A 21349-nucleotide genomic window follows, 5' to 3' on the forward strand; every position below is an offset into this window, starting at 1 on the left:
TACACATGAAATAAATGAGTTTGTGGTGTTTAGGAAGTGGTGAATTATCGTATACAATTAAAAAATAAATAAATAAAAATAAAAATTCCTTAATATGGAAGTAACAGCTTCAATACTTAATGCAGTAATGCTTCATTCAGTACTTAAACATTTAATTCAACTTTTTCAGAAGATGTTTATTCAAACCTGAAAAATTTAATTCAACACTATATACACTATATGGCCAAAAGTATGTGGACACCTGACCATAACACCCATATAAGGGTCCTCCCCAAACTGTTGTCACAAGTTGGAAGCACATAATTGTATAGAATGTCTTTGTATGCTGTAGTTTTCACATTTCCCTTCACTGGAACTTAAGAGGCCCAAACATGTTCCAGCATGACAATGCCCCTGTGCACAAAGCGAGGTCTGCGTAGACATGGTTTGTCAAGGTTGGAGTGGAAGAACTTGAGTGGCCTGCACAGAGCCCTGACCTCAACCCCACTGAACGCCTCTGGGATAAACTGGAATGCCAACTCTGCACCAGGCCTTCTCACCCAACAATCAGGATATGAACGAAACATTTAAGTTCTACATTTAACAAAAAGTCATCAAAAAGTGTAACTGAGAAAAGAGTATTCGACTTTTTACATTTGACGCCCTATAGCTTGGTGTCCACGATCAACTAAATCACACCTAATTCACCTTTTCTGTGAATTATTTGTCTCCAGATTTTGGCCTTTTCAGGTGCTGTTACTAAAGTTTTTCTTTCGCAGTTTTGTCCTTTCAGCTCTCTGTACCTTATTTTACCTTATGGAGAAAATATGTCTAACCAAAACATTTGTAAATCTGGTAGAAATTTTTTGTTTGGTTTAGCTTATGAAACCTTTACACAACTTTACTAAATATTTGATAAATAAGGCCTATTGATTCTAATTTTCCACCCAAAGAATTGGATTAATTAATTTAGTTAATTATAATGAAAATTATTCTCATTGAAACTTCTTTTTTGAAAAATGCTAGAATTTCTTTCCTCAGAAAATTGCCCCTTTTTTGCCTTATTGGCAATAAGCTTTTTGGAGGAATTGAAAGAAGCCGTTCCTGAGAGCCACCCACAAAATGCAGCACCTGAACAACAAGCATCATTAGAGCTGTGTATTGTGGTACAGTGTGGATAAAGTTGACTGTTTTGGGCATGTGCACCACTGGTATGCTCTGCACGAAGAAAAGGGGTAATGAATATAAGGAAAAACACTCAAACTCACTGTAAAATAAATAGTTTACAGTGACAACATTGGTCTCTGGATTACTGCTCATTCTGTATGTTATTAACCCTGTAGTGTTAATGGAACATGTATGTACCTGTGTGACCTTATTATTATGTCTTTGCAGGGACCAAATGTGAATAGCTGACAGTTTTGACCTTGTGGGGACATTTGGCCACTTTTACATTATTTATTTATTTATTTATATTATGTAAATTGACTATAAGAGCCTTTTGGTTACTGAGGTTAAGATTAGGTTTAGATTTAGCTGTAGGCATTGTATTAATTAGCTCCATTAGTAATGTCAGTTGAAGGCCCTCACAAGTACAATAAGGCAAAGGTGTGTGTTCAAAATTGTAAGAGGTTAAATGCAAGATTTAACTCATCACAGCTTTTCAGCCATTGCTGTGTTAATAAAACACCAGATGGATAATTTACCATCAGTGTGCTGGGTGTGTATGTATTACTGAGATTAGTAAGCAGGTTCTTGTGTGTGTGTGTGTGTGTGTGTGTGTGTGAGAGAGAGAGAGAGAGAGAGGGAGAGAGAAAAATGTAAGGGACTCCAGCAGCAGGTCCCTAAGACGGATACAGTGTTTCCTTCCACACACTCGCACACACACACACACACACACACACAGAGACAGACAGAGAGAGAGAGAGAGAGAGAGAGAGAGAGAAAGAGAGAAAGAGAGACACGCGTGCTTCCTTCCGACTCCACTGCTGTCCTTCATCTACACGGTAAGATGATTTTTTAATAAGGTTATTAATAAACTGCTGGATAAACGGCATATTGTTGACGAGGGGAGAATCAGGTCACTGAGGATCTGAAATAGTGTAAAAGCTCAGTTTGTTCTGCATGCGCTCTACAGGTGGCAGCTGGAGTTTGGAGGTGAGTCTCCTGTATACTGCATCTGTAGTTGTTTAATAGAATGATAGAGAATCAAAATACTACCTTTTTAAAAATATATTATTTCTGAATGTATAATATTCGTATGCACAGGTGTTCTGTGGAATAAAGTGCATGCCGTCTCAGAAAAAAAAGAAGAGTACTACATTGTTCCTTATCCTCTGTACCTTTAATATGTATTTTTCACTGGATATGTGGATATAGTGCACCTTTAAAAAAGATTTCAAATACATAAATGGACTGTTATGAATAATGTACAAAGCTTTATAGGTACACTACATATGTAACTTTGAGAGTACCACTCCAGTGACAAGGAAAGGTACCTTTTTTCTAAGAGTGTGGAGGTAAAAATAAGCAATTACCAGTATTGAAAAATGAGCGCACAGAAGTATTGAATTAACACCTTCAGTGCTGAATTAACTGTTACACGTCATTAACACCTGTGCTCAACTGACATCTGCTCTCTCAGAAATAAAGGCAAGGAACTGTATTTTTACTTGTTGTGGTTGTGGTACCATCAAGGGTGGTGTGTTTTGTTCCTAATCTTTTATCTGCGAAGATGCATGTGATGTAGCTTTGATTAGTTTTTAAAAAATTACCTCAGTGGTCCTTAAGGTCCAATTATGATTTATTGTAAATTATTTTTTAGGTACTCACATTACCAGGTGAATGATACACACTAAATACAGAATACAGAAGATGTACCCTTGATGGTACCAATTAGGATTCAGATTAAATTATGTTTTAGGTACTCACGTTATTAGGTATAAAATATATACACACTAAAAAGTACAGTTTGGTACCTTTATTTCTGAGAATGTAGGGTTGAAATAGCTATTACAGTATTTATGCTGAGAGCTACATTTTGTAGCTCGTCCATCCAGGCCCCCTAGTGGTGCGGACGCTGGCAACTACAGTCTGACTAATGGGCAAAAATAGCTTAGTTATAAATAAAATATCAATAAAATCAACAAGAGCTGCATGTGATCTTTCAAAGTAATAAATGATTTATCTGGATATGAAATTTGACTGTTCTCTGTCTCGTTGTTGTGGAGCACTCAATAACTGAACAGATGTGTAGACTCAGGACTTGTTTATAGCCTGCTGTAACTCCTGATGTAACATAGTCAAATATTTGGGACATCACAAACCAAATACTTCTACCATCAAATAAACTGTGTTTTAACAAGACAACAAAAAGTACAGCTGATGCATAGAAACAACAGTTATAGTTTATTTAGTTTAATATTTTTTAGTTAAACATTTTTAAACCTTGATCTATTTCTGTATGTGTGTGTCCTTTCATTTAAGGGAGTAGTCATTAGTGTGCAGTGCTTAAATCTTGGGACAGTAAGACTTTTTTTTAATTGAATTAGTAAAAAAATTACCCTAAATTACCCTATTTTCCTGCAACAGTGCGTTGCATTAATCCTGTAGCATTCAGTTAGCATGTACAGCACTGACTAAACACCTACATGATTGTATGAAACTATTATATTCTTCTTAAAACAATATGTTTTGGACATTACTAAGTAATACAATAGATGAGTAACTGAATGATAATCTAGATACAATACATACTTATTATATACTGACATACAGGAACTGAGATATTAATTCAACCCTCAATGTTAATTCGACACTGCGTTAATTCACCATGGTAAATGATTTTAGACACATGCTTTTTGCTGCATTCATTTCAGTACCAGCAGCAGATGAACAATTATACTCATTATCGTTTATTAACCTGCATATCTCTCTTGTGAACGCAGTATGCTTCATGAGTAAAAATTCATCGAGATCATGTTTGATCCATGCCCAGTTCAATTGAGACTGAATGCAGTGAGAGAAAATTAAAATAGTGAACATTGTATCATGAAGAAAAGGCTATCACATGTGTCTGGCAGGTGAAAATTACCCAAAGAGCAAGAGCTTTCTGAAGTAAGGGTTCACTGTACTGCAGGATGTTATTTTTTGCTCACATTAGCTTGCAGAGCAGCCTTTACCCTTTTAACCACTTGATTTCATGCTTGTATTGCTTTGAATGAAAAAAACACTGATAGACTCAATCTCAAGTAATTCATTGCCACAACAAAACAGCAGATGCTCTTTGATAGTCCTTTGAAGCTAGCATAGCAAACTTGCACAAGCGACAAATAAGAAGAAATGTTCAGATGAGAATCACATTTACACACATTTTTCATTTATTCAAATGCATACACACAATCTAAATTTTGCTTTGCGCTGGAGATATGAAGCAAACATAGCTAGCAAATATTGGAAGCCTATGGCCAATAATTAGCATCGATTTCTGGGTAATATAAGTTACTGATACAGAAACTATTTTTCATATTTACAGAATCTGGATTTCTTCATAAGGATAAAAGCCAACAATTTATATTTATTCAGTATAGAAACATACAGCTGTCTTCACAAACATATTTGGGTGACTTGTATGCGAAAATTATTTGGTAGACATGAAAAAAATTATATTTGTATGTTGCCTCTTTATGAAACAGTGACAAATTTATGCTAAAATTGTACTGTCACAGCTAACCTGATTTCTTCTCCATGTACCCATCACACTTCCACACGCATCTCCATCTGTCCATGTTTTCCCAAAACTCTCCTTATATGGTCACAGTTTCCTGTCCTTGTGGTTATTTCCTTGTTTGTTTCTACCTTGGTTTTACCGTATACTTTGCGTGTTTATAACTTCTGTGTTGCTCGATGTGGTGGTGACGTTTCATTTCTAAACCATGGTCTTCTTTGGCTTAGCCTTAATAAATGTGTCGAGAGAGTCTACAGTATATGCTGGTGCCCTGAACGCCCACTCTCTCTGAGGTTATAATAGGTACTTTTGGTACCATTCAGTTGACATTGTCCAACCCATCATAGTCTCACCCAAAATACATAGAAAATTATAAAACCGATTTATAAGTTAATTATCATTCTTCCACATCCACTTTGACATGTGCTATATGTATTTCTTGCGTCTGTCCACCTCTGCTGTGTCTGTCAAGCACTCGCAGCATGCTAATGAACTGTACACTCTAATAAGTAATAAGTACTGTGGAGTGTTTCACCAGCTGTCAGAAGGAGACAAATTTCTAATAAATAAGGGCAGATTAGGGCCTGGGCTTGGGACCGGCACTGGGGAGTGCACTGTCTAGGTGAGCAAAAGTATAGGAACAGATAGTCTTAAAGTAAATAACACTTACTATTTAGTTGCATATCCCTTGCTTACAATAACTGTTTCAAGCTGGAGAACCACTGACATCATCAAACTGTTGCATTCTTCTTTTATGATGTTTTTCCAGGCTTGTACTGCAGCATCTTTCAGTTATGGTTTGTTTTGGGGGGTTTCTCCCTTCAGTCTACACTTCGGGAGGTGAAATGCATGCTCAGTTGGGTTAAGGTCTGGTGATTGTCTTGGCCAGTCTTAAACACTCCATTTTTTCCCCCCCTCATGTGTTTTGGGTCATTGTCTTGCTGCATGACTGTATGTTCCTCCCAATTAGATTGGATTCATTGCTCTGTAAATTGGCAGACAGGATGTTTCTGTAGACCTCTGAATTCATTCAGCTACTACCATCATGAGTTACATCATCAAAAAAGATTAGTGAGTTCATTTTAGAAGCATCCATGCAAGTCCAAGTCATGAATCAACCTCCACCATGCTTGACTGATGAGCTTGCATGTTTTAGACCATGAGCAGATCTTTTCTTTCTCCAGAACTTTTGTGGTTTATCTCTGTATTTATTTGCAAATTCCAACAGTTGGTGACTGTTGTTTTTGAGTTTTTCTTCATAGCTCTCACAATGTTTCGGTTAAGGATGTACCATCTTCAAACTTATTATAGCTCTGATATTTGCCAAAACCTCTGGATCGGTATTGAATTGGATTTGACATGTTTTTTGACCCCATCTGGTGATGTATTGACTTGGCCCTCAAACTAGTAATTAAATAAATGATTCTAAAATTGTGAACTCCTGTTCTTTTTAGTCAGATCATTTGACTTGGCTTTGGTTCATAACAGAAAGATAAGTAGCTGGCACCTGAGAAATATAATTGCATCACTTCATTTGATAGCCAAAGCCAAATTAAAAAAAATTATGTAACAATATTATCAAAATAAAAAACTGTAAACCCAAATAAGTTAACAAAACTCAAACTTAAAGCAGTTTGCATAAATTTGCAGAAATAGTAGGTTTAAGGGTAATTACACAACCATTTTAATTGCTTAATTATTCATTTTGAACCAGGTCGAGGACACTTCACAAAGCATGTTCACACAGACAACTTCATTAATCACGTTTGTGTTTGTGACAGCTACAAACTCTCCTAGCTGGTCAAGGATCACTTCACTTCCTGCAACAAGAGAAACATCCTCAAGCTGGTTGGCAAGTGTTTCCCAACAATTGTTGCTGTGATCTCCATATTTTCAACACTACAACCAAAAGATTACACTGATTTCATCATTTCAACTAAAACACCAAAAAGTCCCTTCCATAGCATAAGGAGCATAAGGAGGAGAAAGTGCAGCCAGAAATGTAAGGATTGCTATTGCTTTTACAATATGGCAGAATCATATCAGTTTAGACACTGAAAATGAAATTGCTGTTAATGAAAATGCAATTGTAAATATGTTTTGCAATTGACTTTGAATGTCTTCAATTATACATGTTTGAAATAGCATTTTCAAATTAGAATTTAAATTGAATAAAGTCTGGAATATGCTACCATAATCAGTCACGATATTTGTTCCTTACTTCCTGAATCGGCAGCTGAGACTCAGTGTGCAGTCAGTGCGGTTGAATTGGTTGTTAAACCCAGTATAGAACAGCACCTGTGTTTGTGTTTTCCTGTGTAGAGTTGTTCATTGGGACTGGGATCCTGTGGGACACAACAAAAAAATTGCAGCAGGAGGTTTTTACTTTGATGCGTGGACGAGTGAGTTATGGAGATATGAAGCTCGTGGGACAAAGACTGTGTTCGTTAAAATGAATGTGCAGCACTGCTCATTGTATTTAAAGAGTTCATTAGTTTATCCTTAGTAACTGCCTGGACAGGGTCACAGTGGTTTAAATTAGGCTGTTAGTTTGTTTATTTTTAACAAGTAATTTGTTCGAAAATATCATAGACAGGTACAAACAAAATAATAACTGCCCTGAGATGGATTAAATGAATACTCCCACACACATCTGTAGTTGAGACCAAAAAAATACAAATACAGAAAGACGTATTGATATTTGGAGCACTAAACAGATAGGTACTATAGTGGCACTGCGTTATACCCTTAGGCGAGAAGAAGAGAGGGGAAAGATGGATGTACGAAGTGGTATTTAGTACAAATACAGTCAGGTCCGCAAGTATTTGGACAATGACAGAGTTTTTGTGATTTTGCCTTTATACACCACCACAATGGATTTGAAATAAAACAATCAAGATGTGATCAGAGTGTAGACTTAAAGAAGTTAATTGACCAGGTGCGGTCCATTCCCTCGTTACTTCAAGACAAATGAAGCAGATAAAATGTCTGGAGTTGACATCAGGTATTGAGTTGGCATTTGGCAGCTGTTCGACTGGAGCTACCAATATGAAGTCCAAGGAGATCTCAATGCATGTGAAGGAGGCCATCATTAGGCTGAAAAAACAAAATAAATCTATAAGAGAGATAGCAAAAACCTTGGTGTGGCCAAATCAACAGTTGCGTACATTCTTAAAAAGAAAGCAAGCACTGGTGAGCTCAACAACATTGAAAGGCCTGGAAGACCACGGAAGACAACTAAAGTGGATGATCACAGAATCCTTTCCTTTGTGAAGAAAAACCCCTTCACAACATCAACAGAAGTCAAGAATACTCTGGAGAAGGTAGGGGTATCATTGTCAAAATCTACAATCAAGAGACACCTTCATGAATGTAAATACAGAGGGTTTACAACAAGGTGCAAACCACTGGTAACATTCAAGAACAGGAAAGCCAGATTAGACTTTGCCAGAAAACATCTAAAAAAGCCTCCCATGTTCTGGAATAAGATTCTTTGGACTGATGAAACCAAGATTAACTTGTACCAGAATAATGGGAAGAGAAAAGTATGGTGAAAGAAAGGAAGAGCTCATGATCCAAAGTATACCACATCATGTGTCAAACATGGTGGAGGCAGTGTTATGGCATGGGCATGTATGGCTGCCAGTGGAACGGGCTCACTGGTGTTTATTGATGATGTGACTGCTGACAGAAGTAGCAAGATGAATTCTGAGGTGTATAGGGCTATACTCTCTGCTCACATTCAGCCAAATGCTACAAAACTGATAGGAGGCCGCTTCACAGTGCAGGTGGATAATGACCCTAAACATACTGTGAAAGTAACTCAAGACTTTTTGAAGGCAAAGAAATGGAAGATTCTTCAAAGGCCAAGTCAGTCACCTGATCTCAACCCAATAGAGCGTGCTTTTCACTTAATGAAGACAAGACTGAAGGCAGAAAGACCCACAAACAAGCAGCAACTGAAGGTGGCTGCAGTGAAGGCCTGGCATAGCATCTCCAGGGAGCAAACTCAGCATTTGAGTTTTGAGAACATGGGCTCCAGACTTCAGGCAGTCATTGACTGCAAAGGATTTTCATCCAAGTATTAAAATGATGGTTATATTTACAATTATGTCACTTTGTCCAAATACCGTTGAGCCCCAGAAAATGGAGGTACTTTGTTGAAAATGGCTGTAATTCCTAAATGGTAAATGCCATATTTTTGTGGAACTTCTTAAAATAAAGCTGAAAGTCTACACATCGATCACATCTTGAGTGTTTTATTTCACTTTATGTACAAATGGTTTTTCAGATGTTTTACATATTTTATATGTGGTCAGAGATTCACGTGGGTGGAATTATCTGACACATTATTTCAGGCAGCATTCTTTAATAATGAGCTCTCTTAAGAGCAGATGCACCCATTCACCTTTGCTATAGTTAAATCTGACTTATTTTATTGCAGATTTCTTCCAGAGAAATGAAGGTGTCTGCACACAATTATTCCATACCAGACAAATGACTCATGGCATTATTTGCGTTGGTGTTATCTCTTTTTTTGACCATGTACTGATATTAAATATCTTAATAAATTCTCATTTCACTATGATATCCTTACCATTTTGTCATGATATTGGTAATGACTGCTACATACTTACATGTACCAAAGAAGGTAGTGACGCTGCCTCACAGCTCCAGGGTCTGCGGTTTGATCCTACTGTCTGCTGAGTTTCTATGCATGTTCTTCCTGTATCTGCTCTCTGGTTTCCTAACCCCTCCCAAAAACATGCCAGTAAGTGGATTGGCTAGGTTTAAATTTGCCCCTAGGTGTGAATGAGTGTGTGCATGCATGAGTCTTGCAATGGACTGGTGTCCAAACCTCGTGCCCTGTGTTGCAGGGATCCACCCTGATCCTGCCCAGAAAAAACTGGTTATTAATGATAAATGAATGAATTATTCTACACATATTACATGTAATGGTTTGAAATTACATTCCATATGTTATATTCAGATATACTTTAAAAGAAATTAGACAGGCAGTGACCATACAGGTTGAGGGAAGACATAGTGGTTTAAATATTATCAAGTGATCAGGAAGCCACTGCAGGCTTTTATTGTACTTATTTTTATACTTTTTTTATTGATATAAGGTACACACAGCATAGTGTAAAGAATTATCAGCAGTAGGCCATTAAATATGAGGGAGAATAAAACCGCAGCAGACAAATATTATTGCAATGATCTAACCTCTTCAGTGAGGGAAACTTCATCAATCACTGTCTCAGACTTCATTATGATGTAAATAACAGGACCATGGGGTCTTGTTGGTTTATGAAAAGAAAAACACAGAGGAACAATTTGAGAATGGCACAGCATCTCCTTTGTTCATTTGTATCACACTCATTAAGTGGATGAAGGCTAATGGCAGCCAACTCTTTGAATCTCAGAGTAAAATCAATCTATCTATGTTCTGTACACATGAGCCTGAAGAAAGAAGAAAATAATTACACTGGTGCACAATTGATCATATTTTAACCGCAATCAAATTTTTTGGCTTCTTTCATGATTCAAACACAATTGACAGTGATTGCAATTTTGTGAGCTTTTCTGCTCTTTTATCTATATGGTTTAACCCTGGGGTTCCCAAGCTAGGCTTTGCGATCCCACGTGGGGTTGCTTGATTTACAAATGTGGTCACAAGAGAAGCTCATAATATCCTCTTTTGTTTTATTCATGTATCTGACAAAATAATATCGCTCTAACTATGAAGACATATTTTGCGTGCTAGTATTTTGAAATGACACTGGAGTCACATTCTAACAAGCCACATTTAAATTTAGAGTGTGTGTGCTGTTTTACTCTTTTTTCACTATCCTGACATGCTGCACTAGTATAGGAATTCAACAATAAAAGTAGACAAATTTCCCCATCCATCTACCTCGGCTAAACAAACTAGCGTTGGGTCTCAAATCACATACTTATGTACTATTCTAGACCTTTATTGTGTACAAACACTATTATGGTTTGTGCTGAAATTTTAAAAACCTCTCATGTAGTCTTGAAACCTACTGAAAGGTCTATTGTGTACCAGTTTTCTGGATTTTCTAGATTAGTAAATACTTTTGAATGTAGTGTTTAACGTCGCTGTGCATGAAATTGCTAAATATTTTACAGTTACACTTGGAAACCTGATGGACAGGTGAATGTCGCATTTGATCCTACAGATGTACATAAGATAAGCAAGTGAGTGTGTGAACAATGCCGCTTGTGTAGCCGCTGCTTTCTGCACACAAACACAAAGTCACATGTCAAGTATAAACCAGGCGCCCCCTGCTTTGTGTCAAGCCATATCAGAAGCCGTACCCTGGCATGGCTTATTTTCCTATAACAGCACACCCTGTCATGTTTTATCCCTTATGTACTTCTTATGTTCAAAGTTGGACGTGACAGCAGAAAGAGATTCACCCTTTCAAACACACTTCCTTTTTGAAAAGGTGTGTCAAGAAATGCAATTTACCCTTCCCACTAGACTGGTAATTCAGTATAAGGAATATTTGGTTTTTAGTCACTTATGTTACTGATATAATAAAATGAGCAGATGTTACAGTAGTCCTAAATTATAAATCTGGAATTTAATAAAAATGTAGGATGGCCAAGCCTTGGGGTCGCAGAAAATTCATAATGTCCATTTGGGGTCATTTGCCTAAAAGGTTTTAACATATTGTGGTGGTGTTTTTGATTTATTTTTACTTATTATTGTTTATTATTTTTTAAATTTATTAACTGAGGCAAATTGAGTTTTATTTAGCAACAAATGAACTCCGACCGCTCTGAATCGGCCCACAAGCAAACTGTACTCAGACCGGACCGTCTCTAGAGGTGGGCTGAGAATGGATTGTTTGTGGTTCATTTTGTGATCCACTTGATTCATGTTGTGCTACTTTCCCATTTTGGTTTGTGGTTTGGGATTGTGTAGTCCCAGTCAGCAAGTAAGTAAGTAAGTAAGCAGTGTTAGGTAGCAACATGATTGCTAATAGAGGTGCTATGGCACTTGCCATTATGCTAATAAGCTTAAGTAGTTAGGCAGCAGTAATAGTAGTAATAATATGTCAGTGCATGGAATAATATTTACAGTATATTATTGTTGTAATAAACAGGGTTTAATGTATGCATGTATTTGTAACCACTTACATGAAAGACACAAGTATGGAATGAAGCATGAGTTGGTTTTGATAGTTGTGCATCAAAGTTCCTTTTCTCGTTGCTGTACTTTTTTCCCCAGATGCTTCTGGTATTTCACTTCACTACTGGTTTCTGCATTCTCCATTTTTCATCCACAGCCAAATCATAGCATCATGGTAAAATAACCATTTGAATGACGTTATCAATAATTCAGTGTTACACAGCTGGGCTCTGACTTCTTAAGAAGTTGTGGTGTGAATAACAAGTGGTCTGAGAGTTCATCAACTGGTAAAATGTCCAGAAAGACAACTGAGTGCACTTTGGAGTCCACTTGTGTTGTGTACACCAAAATCTCTTGGTTTGCCTGATACTTCCAGTTTGCCTGATGGTTTCCCTGACAACCTTCATGTCAGTTGTGCTCTGCTGGAATATTTCAGCTAAAAAATTAAATGTATACAGTCTTCTCCTAACACCAAATATGAACAAATATTGATGTAGTCAATCAGATATATTTAGTTTGCTTCTTTAGTTTGCACTGGAGCTAAGAGGCTATTGTTAGTAATAACAAGCAAGAGATGTTTACAGCCACCAGTTTAGTATTGTACAAACTGCATACTTACGTCATTACACATCTCAAACCACTTTGTTGAGTTGTTCAGTATCTCAAAATGTTTTGCTTATGTGGTTACTTCACACTGTATGATACTCTGGCAAGGCAGTGTGAATATTACAAAAGCTGCTCAGAAGATACAGGAGGTTGGTGTGAGTTAGGCAAAGTGTGAGCCTGCATTATTAGAGAATATTTATATCACATTCACGGGGGAAGATGGAAACTTGATGATGATGATGATGTGAGCTTCCATCAGTAATATCTTAACACAATATCTGACCATTTTTGTATTTGTGATAATGAAAGAGCATGGCATAGTATCTCATTTATTCATTTGATTCACACTCATTAAGTGGATGAAGGCTAATAACTCTTAACACTCATTAAGTGGATGATGGCAGCCAACTCTTTGAATCTCAGAGTAAATCAATCTATCCATGTTTGGTATAAGTGGGCCTGAAGAAAAAAGAAAATAATTACACTGTTGCACAATCGATCGTATTTTAACCTCGATCACAATTTAAACACAATCGACTGTGTTTTTGTGAGCTTTTGTACTCTTTTATCTATATGTTTTAACCTAGGGGTTCCCAAACTAGGCTTCCCGATCCACATTGGGTCGCTTGATTTACAAATAGGGTTGCAAGAGAAGCTCATAATATCCTCTTTTGTTCTATTCATTTATCTGACAAATTAATATTAGAAATATTGGTCTAACTATGAAGATGTATTTTGTGTGCTACTATTTTGAAATGACCCTGGGATTCACATTCTAACAAGCCACATTCAAATTGAGAGTGCGTGTGCTTTTTTACTCTTTTTCACTATTTTGACATGTTGCACTAGTATAGGAATTCAACAATAAAAATAGACAAATTTCCCCCTTGAACAAACTAGCATTGGGTCTCAAATCAAAGCGTTGGGTGGTGCAGCTCCTAGCATTGCCTCCTCAAAGCTCCAGTGTCCCCAGATCCTAAGCTCAGGTTTCTGTCTATGTGGTGCTTGGTCTGCGTGGCCATGGGGTTTCCTCTGGCTTCTCCGGTTTTCTCCCAGCTCTCAAAACATGCTGGTAGGTGGATTGGCTATGATAAATTACCCCTAGGTGTGAATGTGTGCCATTCAGTGAATAATGAATGAATGAATCATAACGAAGGAACACCATCTGTGAAACCTAGCACACCAAATGTCTGTAAAATTAAAATGCCTATGAAATTTACCTCCTTTTTTTCTAAGGGCTGTTCCAATATGAGCTGTATATTTAATTTCTTAATATGAAACTACTTTCTGAAAAGTACAAATGCTATGATTCGGCCAATCAATGTCTTGTTTGAAGAGTTTGATTATTAAACATGCTATTTGTATAATGATACACCGGTACATGTTAACTTTCTTTACTTGTTAGCTAGATTAGCCTCATAGAGCCAGGACTAAGGTAAAGAAACAACCTTCTGACACATAACATCTCAGGGCTGATCGGCTATGTTTGGGGTTATGGGAATTTACATAGAATTTTTGGGCTGTGTGTTCCTTTAATTGCTAAACCACTACTGCTCATTGGCCTATTAATTTTTTATTATGGTAATGGGTAGTAATCAGTAAAGTAAATATTATTAGATTAGAATTGAGCAAGGGTACTTTCATTTCACTTTCATTGCTCCAAATATCTGAAGTATTTTGTCTGTCAATAAAACTAATTTATTGAAAATACTTGTGTGGAACCATGTGTGTGTGTGGGGTCACTTTTAATTTTCCATAGTGTTTCAGCACACTTTCCAAAAACTCAACAAAAACCAAACCAAAAAAATGCAACCCAGAAGAAGAACTGAGTCCACATTGGAGTCAAATATTGATGTAGTCGCTTTCCAAAAACTCAACAAAAACCAAACCAAAAAAAAAAAAACAATCCGAAAGGGGCCATCACTGGCTCCTGGCTTTCGCCTTATTCAAGTTCAAGATCGCGCTCCATGCGTGTGTGTGTGTGTGTGTGTGTGTGGTGCAAGCTCCGCCAGCTATGGGCTATAAAAGAGACTCTCTCTTTGATTCTCTGTCTCTCTTTCTGGGTCATGGCAGTCACTGAAAGCACCAAGAAACACACATAAGTAGGCTAACAGTAATAAGACCCAGGTGAGAATCATCACATGTTATCTGCTGGTTAAACCCGCCTCTTCTCCGTCTGCAGCCGACGCTTGACCACTCCCCCTCTGCCACACCTTGATATCAGGCAGAGTCTAAAAGCCTGAGTCCACTACCAAGAACCATGTTATTTCATCAATGATCAAAAACTAATACTCATTCCTATAATTCCGGAATACCCTGTGTAAAAATAATTTGAGCTATTTGTATTTAAATATATCAAAACTCATAAATAATCATTCAAAATCATTTTGAATAAAAATATTTATTCAAAATCATAAATAGTAAATAATTTATTAAATTGTAATTATTGCATAATACTGTTTTGTAGAAAGGACACTCTTTTCTTTGTTTCAGGTGGAAGGAGGGTGGTATATTATGTAGCTTTTTGATTAACAAATCTCCTTTCAGCACCTTGTTGGCTGGCATTTGTTACAAAAACCCATTAAGAAGATGTTGTATGTTGCAACATACAACAAAGTTTGCACATTCAACAAATCATCACCCAGATCAGAGTCGGCATTTTCTGTAGCAGGCCCACAGCAGTTTGGGATTAAGCTCTGAGCCTTAGACGATATATCTACTCCAAAATGTTTACAAAAACCCCAGATGAGTGCATTCCTGTGATATGTGGGAATGGATATGAATTTGGAAGTGAGCAGAGACTGATATTATATTATACAGGCAACACTCTATCAGTAGTTGTTCAATTTAAAACCGCTCTGTGATAAAGCAGAGTGCCGAAACCCCAGATGTTTCACAACACCTAGGGGTGCTAGACAGAACCAAAGAGTGCTAAATGTAATTTATTTTTGAAAAGTGTAATCAAGGCATGTGTGAAACTTCATTGATCTCCTTCAGTCCAGAATACAAAGGACCTCACAACTAAAAGACCCACAGCATGGCAAGCTAAAACACGAAGGGCAAGGTCACATCCCACTGGGATTGAATAGGGTGCGAAGTGTGAGAGGAGGCAGAAGGTAGAAATTAAGGTGACTGTCAACATTTTAGTGGACAGTGAAGTGTGTGTAGAGACCGTTCCTTAGCAACGAGGCAAGATCTCTATCTGTCTCTTTTTATTTTTGCACTAGGTGCCTGTTATGGTAAAGGGTGATGGCAAGTAAACTCGATATAATAGCATTGCTTTCGAACATGATGCATGACATTTAAAGCTTTCGTGATGACTCATGCCAATTATGCCTGTAGTATTTCCATCTCAGCTCATTCATACACACAACTAAGGTCTCATTAAAATCTTTATGTGATCAGAGTCCACTACCAAGAATCCTATTTCATTAGAATTCAGTTATCAAGTACAGTTTTTTTTTGCACAATTGGTACTTAATACTTTATAAAATTATGTTACAACTGAGAAACATGAATTGCTGCTATTTAAGAAATTCACATATGAAATTCAGATATATATTTGAATATCATATTAAGATGTCTTTTGCATGATTTCTATGCCACCTGTTCCATTCACTGTGTACTCCTGTTTCCTGGGTTTCATCACTCCTGCTCTTGCTCCACTCTGACCACTATCACCTATCATTAATTGTTTTTTTTTTTTTTTTTAATTTTATTATTAGGCATGATACTTCTTATCAACCAGTGTATATGATCCCCTGTGTTTGTCCGTGTACTTTGCACTTCCCAAACACAGGTTATGCCCAAGTTTCCCTTGCTTCAGTGGATAATCTCACTTGGATACTGTAGACTTGTAGCTAAGAACTGCTGCTGTATTCATAAAGACCATGATTCTCACACACACACATACTACTGTATGACTACATAGTTTTCAACCATTGAAGGATAATGATTTATAATCCTGCTATCGGACATCACCCAGAAGTGGATGTACGAAATCTACATCCGTACTTCTGTAAAACTGTTGTGAATTCTTATTCATTGATTTTATACAAATCCTGAGCTCCTGCTTCCGTATACTTATCATGTCCCCAGGTTTCTCTAGGCTACAGTATAGTTTCCTGTATCCTAGCCCTGATTTCAAATGCATACTCTAATACAGTATGTAAAATGGCAAGGTATGTCTTTATTTTAACAAAAATTTCTCATATGATATAGTATGTAATTATTATATATATTCATATTCAAAAAGTAACACTTGCATTTGTCATTTGGTGTACTAGTATTCACATTTCATCTTCACAGAGACTGGGAGGCTTTATAAATAGCTTTATGTAAATAAAAAAAGGTGCCACTATTTCCACCTAGCATGCTGTGGTCCCATCCTGATTGACAAGTGGAGGACTGTGAAAACCAAAACACAATCGGCTCAGATTGCATTTTCAGATCCATTCTGCAATAGAATCAGTGAGATCACCACAATATGTAATCCCAAAAAAGGGAAGCTGTTTCCCTCTATGCTGGAATTGTGTCGTATTTCTAGTAGGGTATTCGAACACCCAGTTTTAACCATATAAGCGGGTCAAATACTGAAATCAATATTCAGGTATTTATTATGTCCTACATCGAGAGATAGTGAGAAAATATGTCACTGAAAAAGAAAAGCCATGGCAATATTTTGATGTAGAAAACCCAGAAAGGCTTACAGTAATTCGAGTCTGATCCTAAATCGGTTACTATTACGGCATCCAGCACACGCATTGTTTCCATCAGCAGATCAGTAGAGGCCAGAATCTTTCACTGCTCTGGCCTGAAAATGTGATTCAGTTAGATCAAAAATATATTGCAACAGTCCCAGATATGCTGCCCCTGTGTTTTGTCAAAGGACAAACTTTGTCTTTTTAGTACTTTGTCTAAACTTTGTTATAGATTTTTATTTCATGACTTCTACATTATTGATTCAGTACAAAAACATTTTAGATTCCAAACATTAGTTTACAAGCACAAAATTAAATGTTTGTGTGTCAGTAAAGAAAGCGGCACATTACATAAGAGACACTTTTCAGACAAAAAAACATAATGAAGGCTGCTGGGTTTTGCTGCAATAATAAGAAACAAGTGTGAGAGTCAAAGTCTCCAGAGGAACTGTGGCTGGTTCTGCAAGATGCTCAGTAACACTTACAGCTCATTTCCTTATAAAACTGCACTAATTGTACCTGAGACTACAATTTTTTTTGAAAGCGAAGGATCGTCACACCAAATATTGACTTTGTTTCATTTATTACTGTTTACTGCTCTTTATAGTATTTTTTTATAATGTAGTAACATTTAATTTCATTATTTTTGAAGGCGTCTTTGCTCTACAGCATTTCTTTGCATGTGCCAGACTTTTGCACAGTACTGTATCTAAATTAGAAGTAGAAATTTATTTGCCACTTATACATTACAAGAAATCATTTTCTTCATACATCCCAGGTTATTAGGAAGTTGGGGTCAGAGAACAGGGTTAGCCATGATAGAGCACCTCTGGTGCAGAGAAGGTTAAGGGCCTTGCTCATGGGCCCAACAGTGGCTACTTGGTAGTTCAGGGGTTTGAACCCATGACCTTCTAATTTGCCAAACAGCTTCAGGGTCCACGGGTGGCTTCTGAGCTTGGGTTACTGTCTGCGTGGAGTTTTGTATGTTCCCCTGTGTCTGTGTAGGTTTACCCCGGGTTCTCTGGTTTCCTACCACCTAAATATTTTCCCTTTTTTGATACAGTTATTCATTCATCTTCAGTAACTGTTTTATCCTGATGGAGCTGAAGCCTATCCCAGAAACACTAAGAGCAAGGTGGGTACACACACTGAATGCGACACCGGTACATCTCAGGGCGCCATGCCATGCACACACACATTCACACCTCAGGGCAATTTAGCATAGCCACCTACTGGCATGTTGTGGTAGGTGGGAGGAAACTGGAGAATCCACAGAATCCCCCCCACAGATGGTAACTCAAGCACAGCATCAAACCAGGAACCCTGGATCTGTGAGGCAGCGTGCTACCAGCTGCACCACCTGATGCATCACCCAAATACAATTATAATCTTTAAAAATTAGCCAGAAAATAGTCTGGAGAAGGTCTGGATTTTTTTCATGAGTAAAGAGCAATAACCTTGTGGTAGTGGACACAGATTTTGGACCCTCATGTACCTGTAATTATAAATACTGTAAATGTGCCCAACATGACTATTACACTATTATTCCTACTAACATGTTATGCTTTTTTTTTTTCTTTAGGAATTCACTTATGGAAATATCGATGAATGACCATTGGGTGGATACCATTATCCAGACTTTTGACATCAGGTGACAATACTAGAATACTCCAATGGAGACTAAGACGGGCGGTGAAGTCAATAAAATCCTGCAAGACCATGCCAGCTTAAATTTTACAACCTATTTAAATGCATCTCTTTCCCTCCACCATCATGTGAACAATGCAGTGCTGGGGATAATTCTGGGCATGTTGTGTCTCCTGACAACCATCATGAACATTCTGGTTCTTCTTGCTGTGAGGAAGGAACGTACTTTACATACCGTGGGGAACCTTTATATCGTCAGCCTCTCTTTAGCAGATCTAATAGTTGGGGCAACTGTAATGCCACTAAACCTTGTCTATCTACTTGAGGATGAATGGAAACTTGGTCGTGTGGTTTGTCAGTTCTGGTTGGTAATGGATTATGTAGCTAGCACGGCCTCAATTTTCAGTTTGTTTATCCTTTGCCTGGACAGATATCAGTCTGTTAGGCACCCACTGAGGTATCTGAAATATCGAACACGGGGAAGAGCGACACTGATGATTTGTTTTGCTTGGCTTCTCTCCATGATGTGGATTATTCCCATTTTGGGATGGAGGATGTTTGCTAATGTTGATCGGAAACCTGAGCTAGAAAGCAAGTGCGACACGGACTTCCGCTTCGTCACATGGTTTAAAGTGCTGACCGCCATTCTCAACTTTTACATCCCATCATTCCTGATGCTATGGTTCTATTCGCAAATTTTCATAGCTGTGCGAGAACATTACAAGCAATGGGAGAGTGTCACTATTGCTAAGGTGGTGGCAGATGAAGGCATAAATGTGCAAAGTTTAAAACATCAGAGAACATTCTGTAAAATGGCAGAGGAAGAGAATCTGGCCTTGCAGACTTACTCTCAAAAGGAAGGTATATTGGATCAGTATACTTTGGAGCAGCCATACAACTCAAGGGACACCAATGAGGAGAACGGTGAATCCCTGGGTGATAAAAAATCCAAACACAGGAAAACCTCATTTTTTAAGATTACAAAACCTAAGAAGAAAACTGTGAGGGATCCCCGTGAGGTTTCATCAGTAAACCAGGAGGTAAATTCTGAAACACCTTCAAAGGATCCATCTATACCTCTGGGCATTTTGCAACATGAAGAAGATGCAGATCTCAAAATGTTTGTATCTGTTACTGACTGTAATGTATTAGTGCCAAATTCGGTTGCTAATATTTGTGAGGTAACACCCAACACTGACGTTCACAAACACATCACCATTCTCTGTAACGATGATGCTAATGCACAGTCACCTGTATCGCAAGGGTCATGGATGCATGACGATGGGCCAATGATAGACGGTAGCAACACTATGACTTTGAGGCAAACATGGCAGAAATTCTGCGAACAGTCCAAGCAGTGTGTCCAGAACATGCGCGTTCATAAAGAACGGAAAGCGGTGAGGCAGTTGGGCTTCATCATCGGAGCTTTTTTGGTGTGCTGGATCCCGTATTTTATCACCTTCATGGTCATGGCGCTGTGCAACACATGCGTCCATCATGACCTCCACATGTTCACTATATGGTTGGGCTACATCAACTCCACTCTGAACCCCTTTATTTATCCACTTTGCAATGAGAATTTCAAAAGAGTATTTAAAAAGATCTTTCGTATCAAGCAGTGATTTTTGTCTGTAAAGAGTGAATGTGTAGCAGCTGCGTATGTCTATGTAAACATAGTTATTTTGCCTTTATGTGTGTAAATGTGTATTTTTAAGGGTTGTAGACTTTGTTTGGATTATTATGATATTAAACACCTATGTTAATTGGCTTATATCTTTGGTGCTAGCCAGTGTTATTGTATGCTTGTAATCTGCATCAGATTAAGGCATCAGTACAAATACTGATGGTAAATGTTTAATAAATTCTCAGTGAGTTTTATTGGTTCTAAGGTTTGATTTTTGTTTTTTTTTTCACTGAACAGGCTTTGTTTAGTCTATGTCTTTTGCTTTTTTCTCATTTTGCAGGTATAATGTGCTTGTCTGCACATCATACAAATTTATTTGAGGTTTTATGGAATGATAATGTGTAAATAACATGGAAACATGTACATAGAACTGTTTATGATTGCCACAGAACCACTTACCTTACTTTCCTGTTTTGTAAATAAAGGTAAGAACTAGTAGCTACAACCGCAATGTCAAGCTTAACCTCATTAAGTCTCAGGCCCTGGTGCTGGGTCCAACCTACTTTCCTCTCTCGTAACTACATACCTTTACAATTAGTTTCACTGTAGTTACTGAACAATATGCTGTAAGGTGAATAACAGAATAATAAACTTGGATCTTAGTACCAGAAGCAAATGATATCAACTGCTCAGCCCAACAATTGTAAGTGTATTTTTAGACTTGCCTGTACACTTGACTCTATACCAGGAATTATTCTGGGCTCATTTGGGGGAAAGCATCATCACTGAAGGTAGAACTTCTTCCAAACTGTATCTTGATTTTGGGTCAATATAAAAGAGCTGAAGTGTGAACATTGCTTTGGATAAAACCTTTGGTCAATTAATGATAAATTTAAATAAATGTT

General features: G+C 37.5%; 1 protein-coding gene across 1 annotated transcript; it reads left to right on the forward strand.

Moving 5' to 3' along the window:
- Positions 1-1878: 1878 nt before the first annotated feature.
- hrh1 (histamine receptor H1) lies at positions 1879-21263 on the forward strand. The gene is made up of 2 exons (XM_026932905.3): positions 1879-1985; positions 18756-21263. Exon 2 carries the CDS (start codon positions 18847-18849, stop codon positions 20440-20442), a length of 1596 nt encoding a protein of 531 aa, XP_026788706.1. The 5' UTR covers positions 1879-1985; positions 18756-18846; the 3' UTR covers positions 20443-21263.
- The last annotated feature ends 86 nt before the right edge of the window (positions 21264-21349 follow it).

The sequence above is a fragment of the Pangasianodon hypophthalmus genome, chromosome 20 (assembly GCF_027358585.1).
Source record: "Pangasianodon hypophthalmus isolate fPanHyp1 chromosome 20, fPanHyp1.pri, whole genome shotgun sequence".
In the NCBI taxonomy this organism is placed as follows: Eukaryota; Metazoa; Chordata; class Actinopteri; order Siluriformes; family Pangasiidae; genus Pangasianodon; species Pangasianodon hypophthalmus.

Coding starts and splice junctions, on each gene's coding strand:
- hrh1 (XM_026932905.3), top strand. CDS start 18,847: ATGGAGACTAAGACGGGCGGTGAAGTCAATAAAATCCTGCAAGACCAT.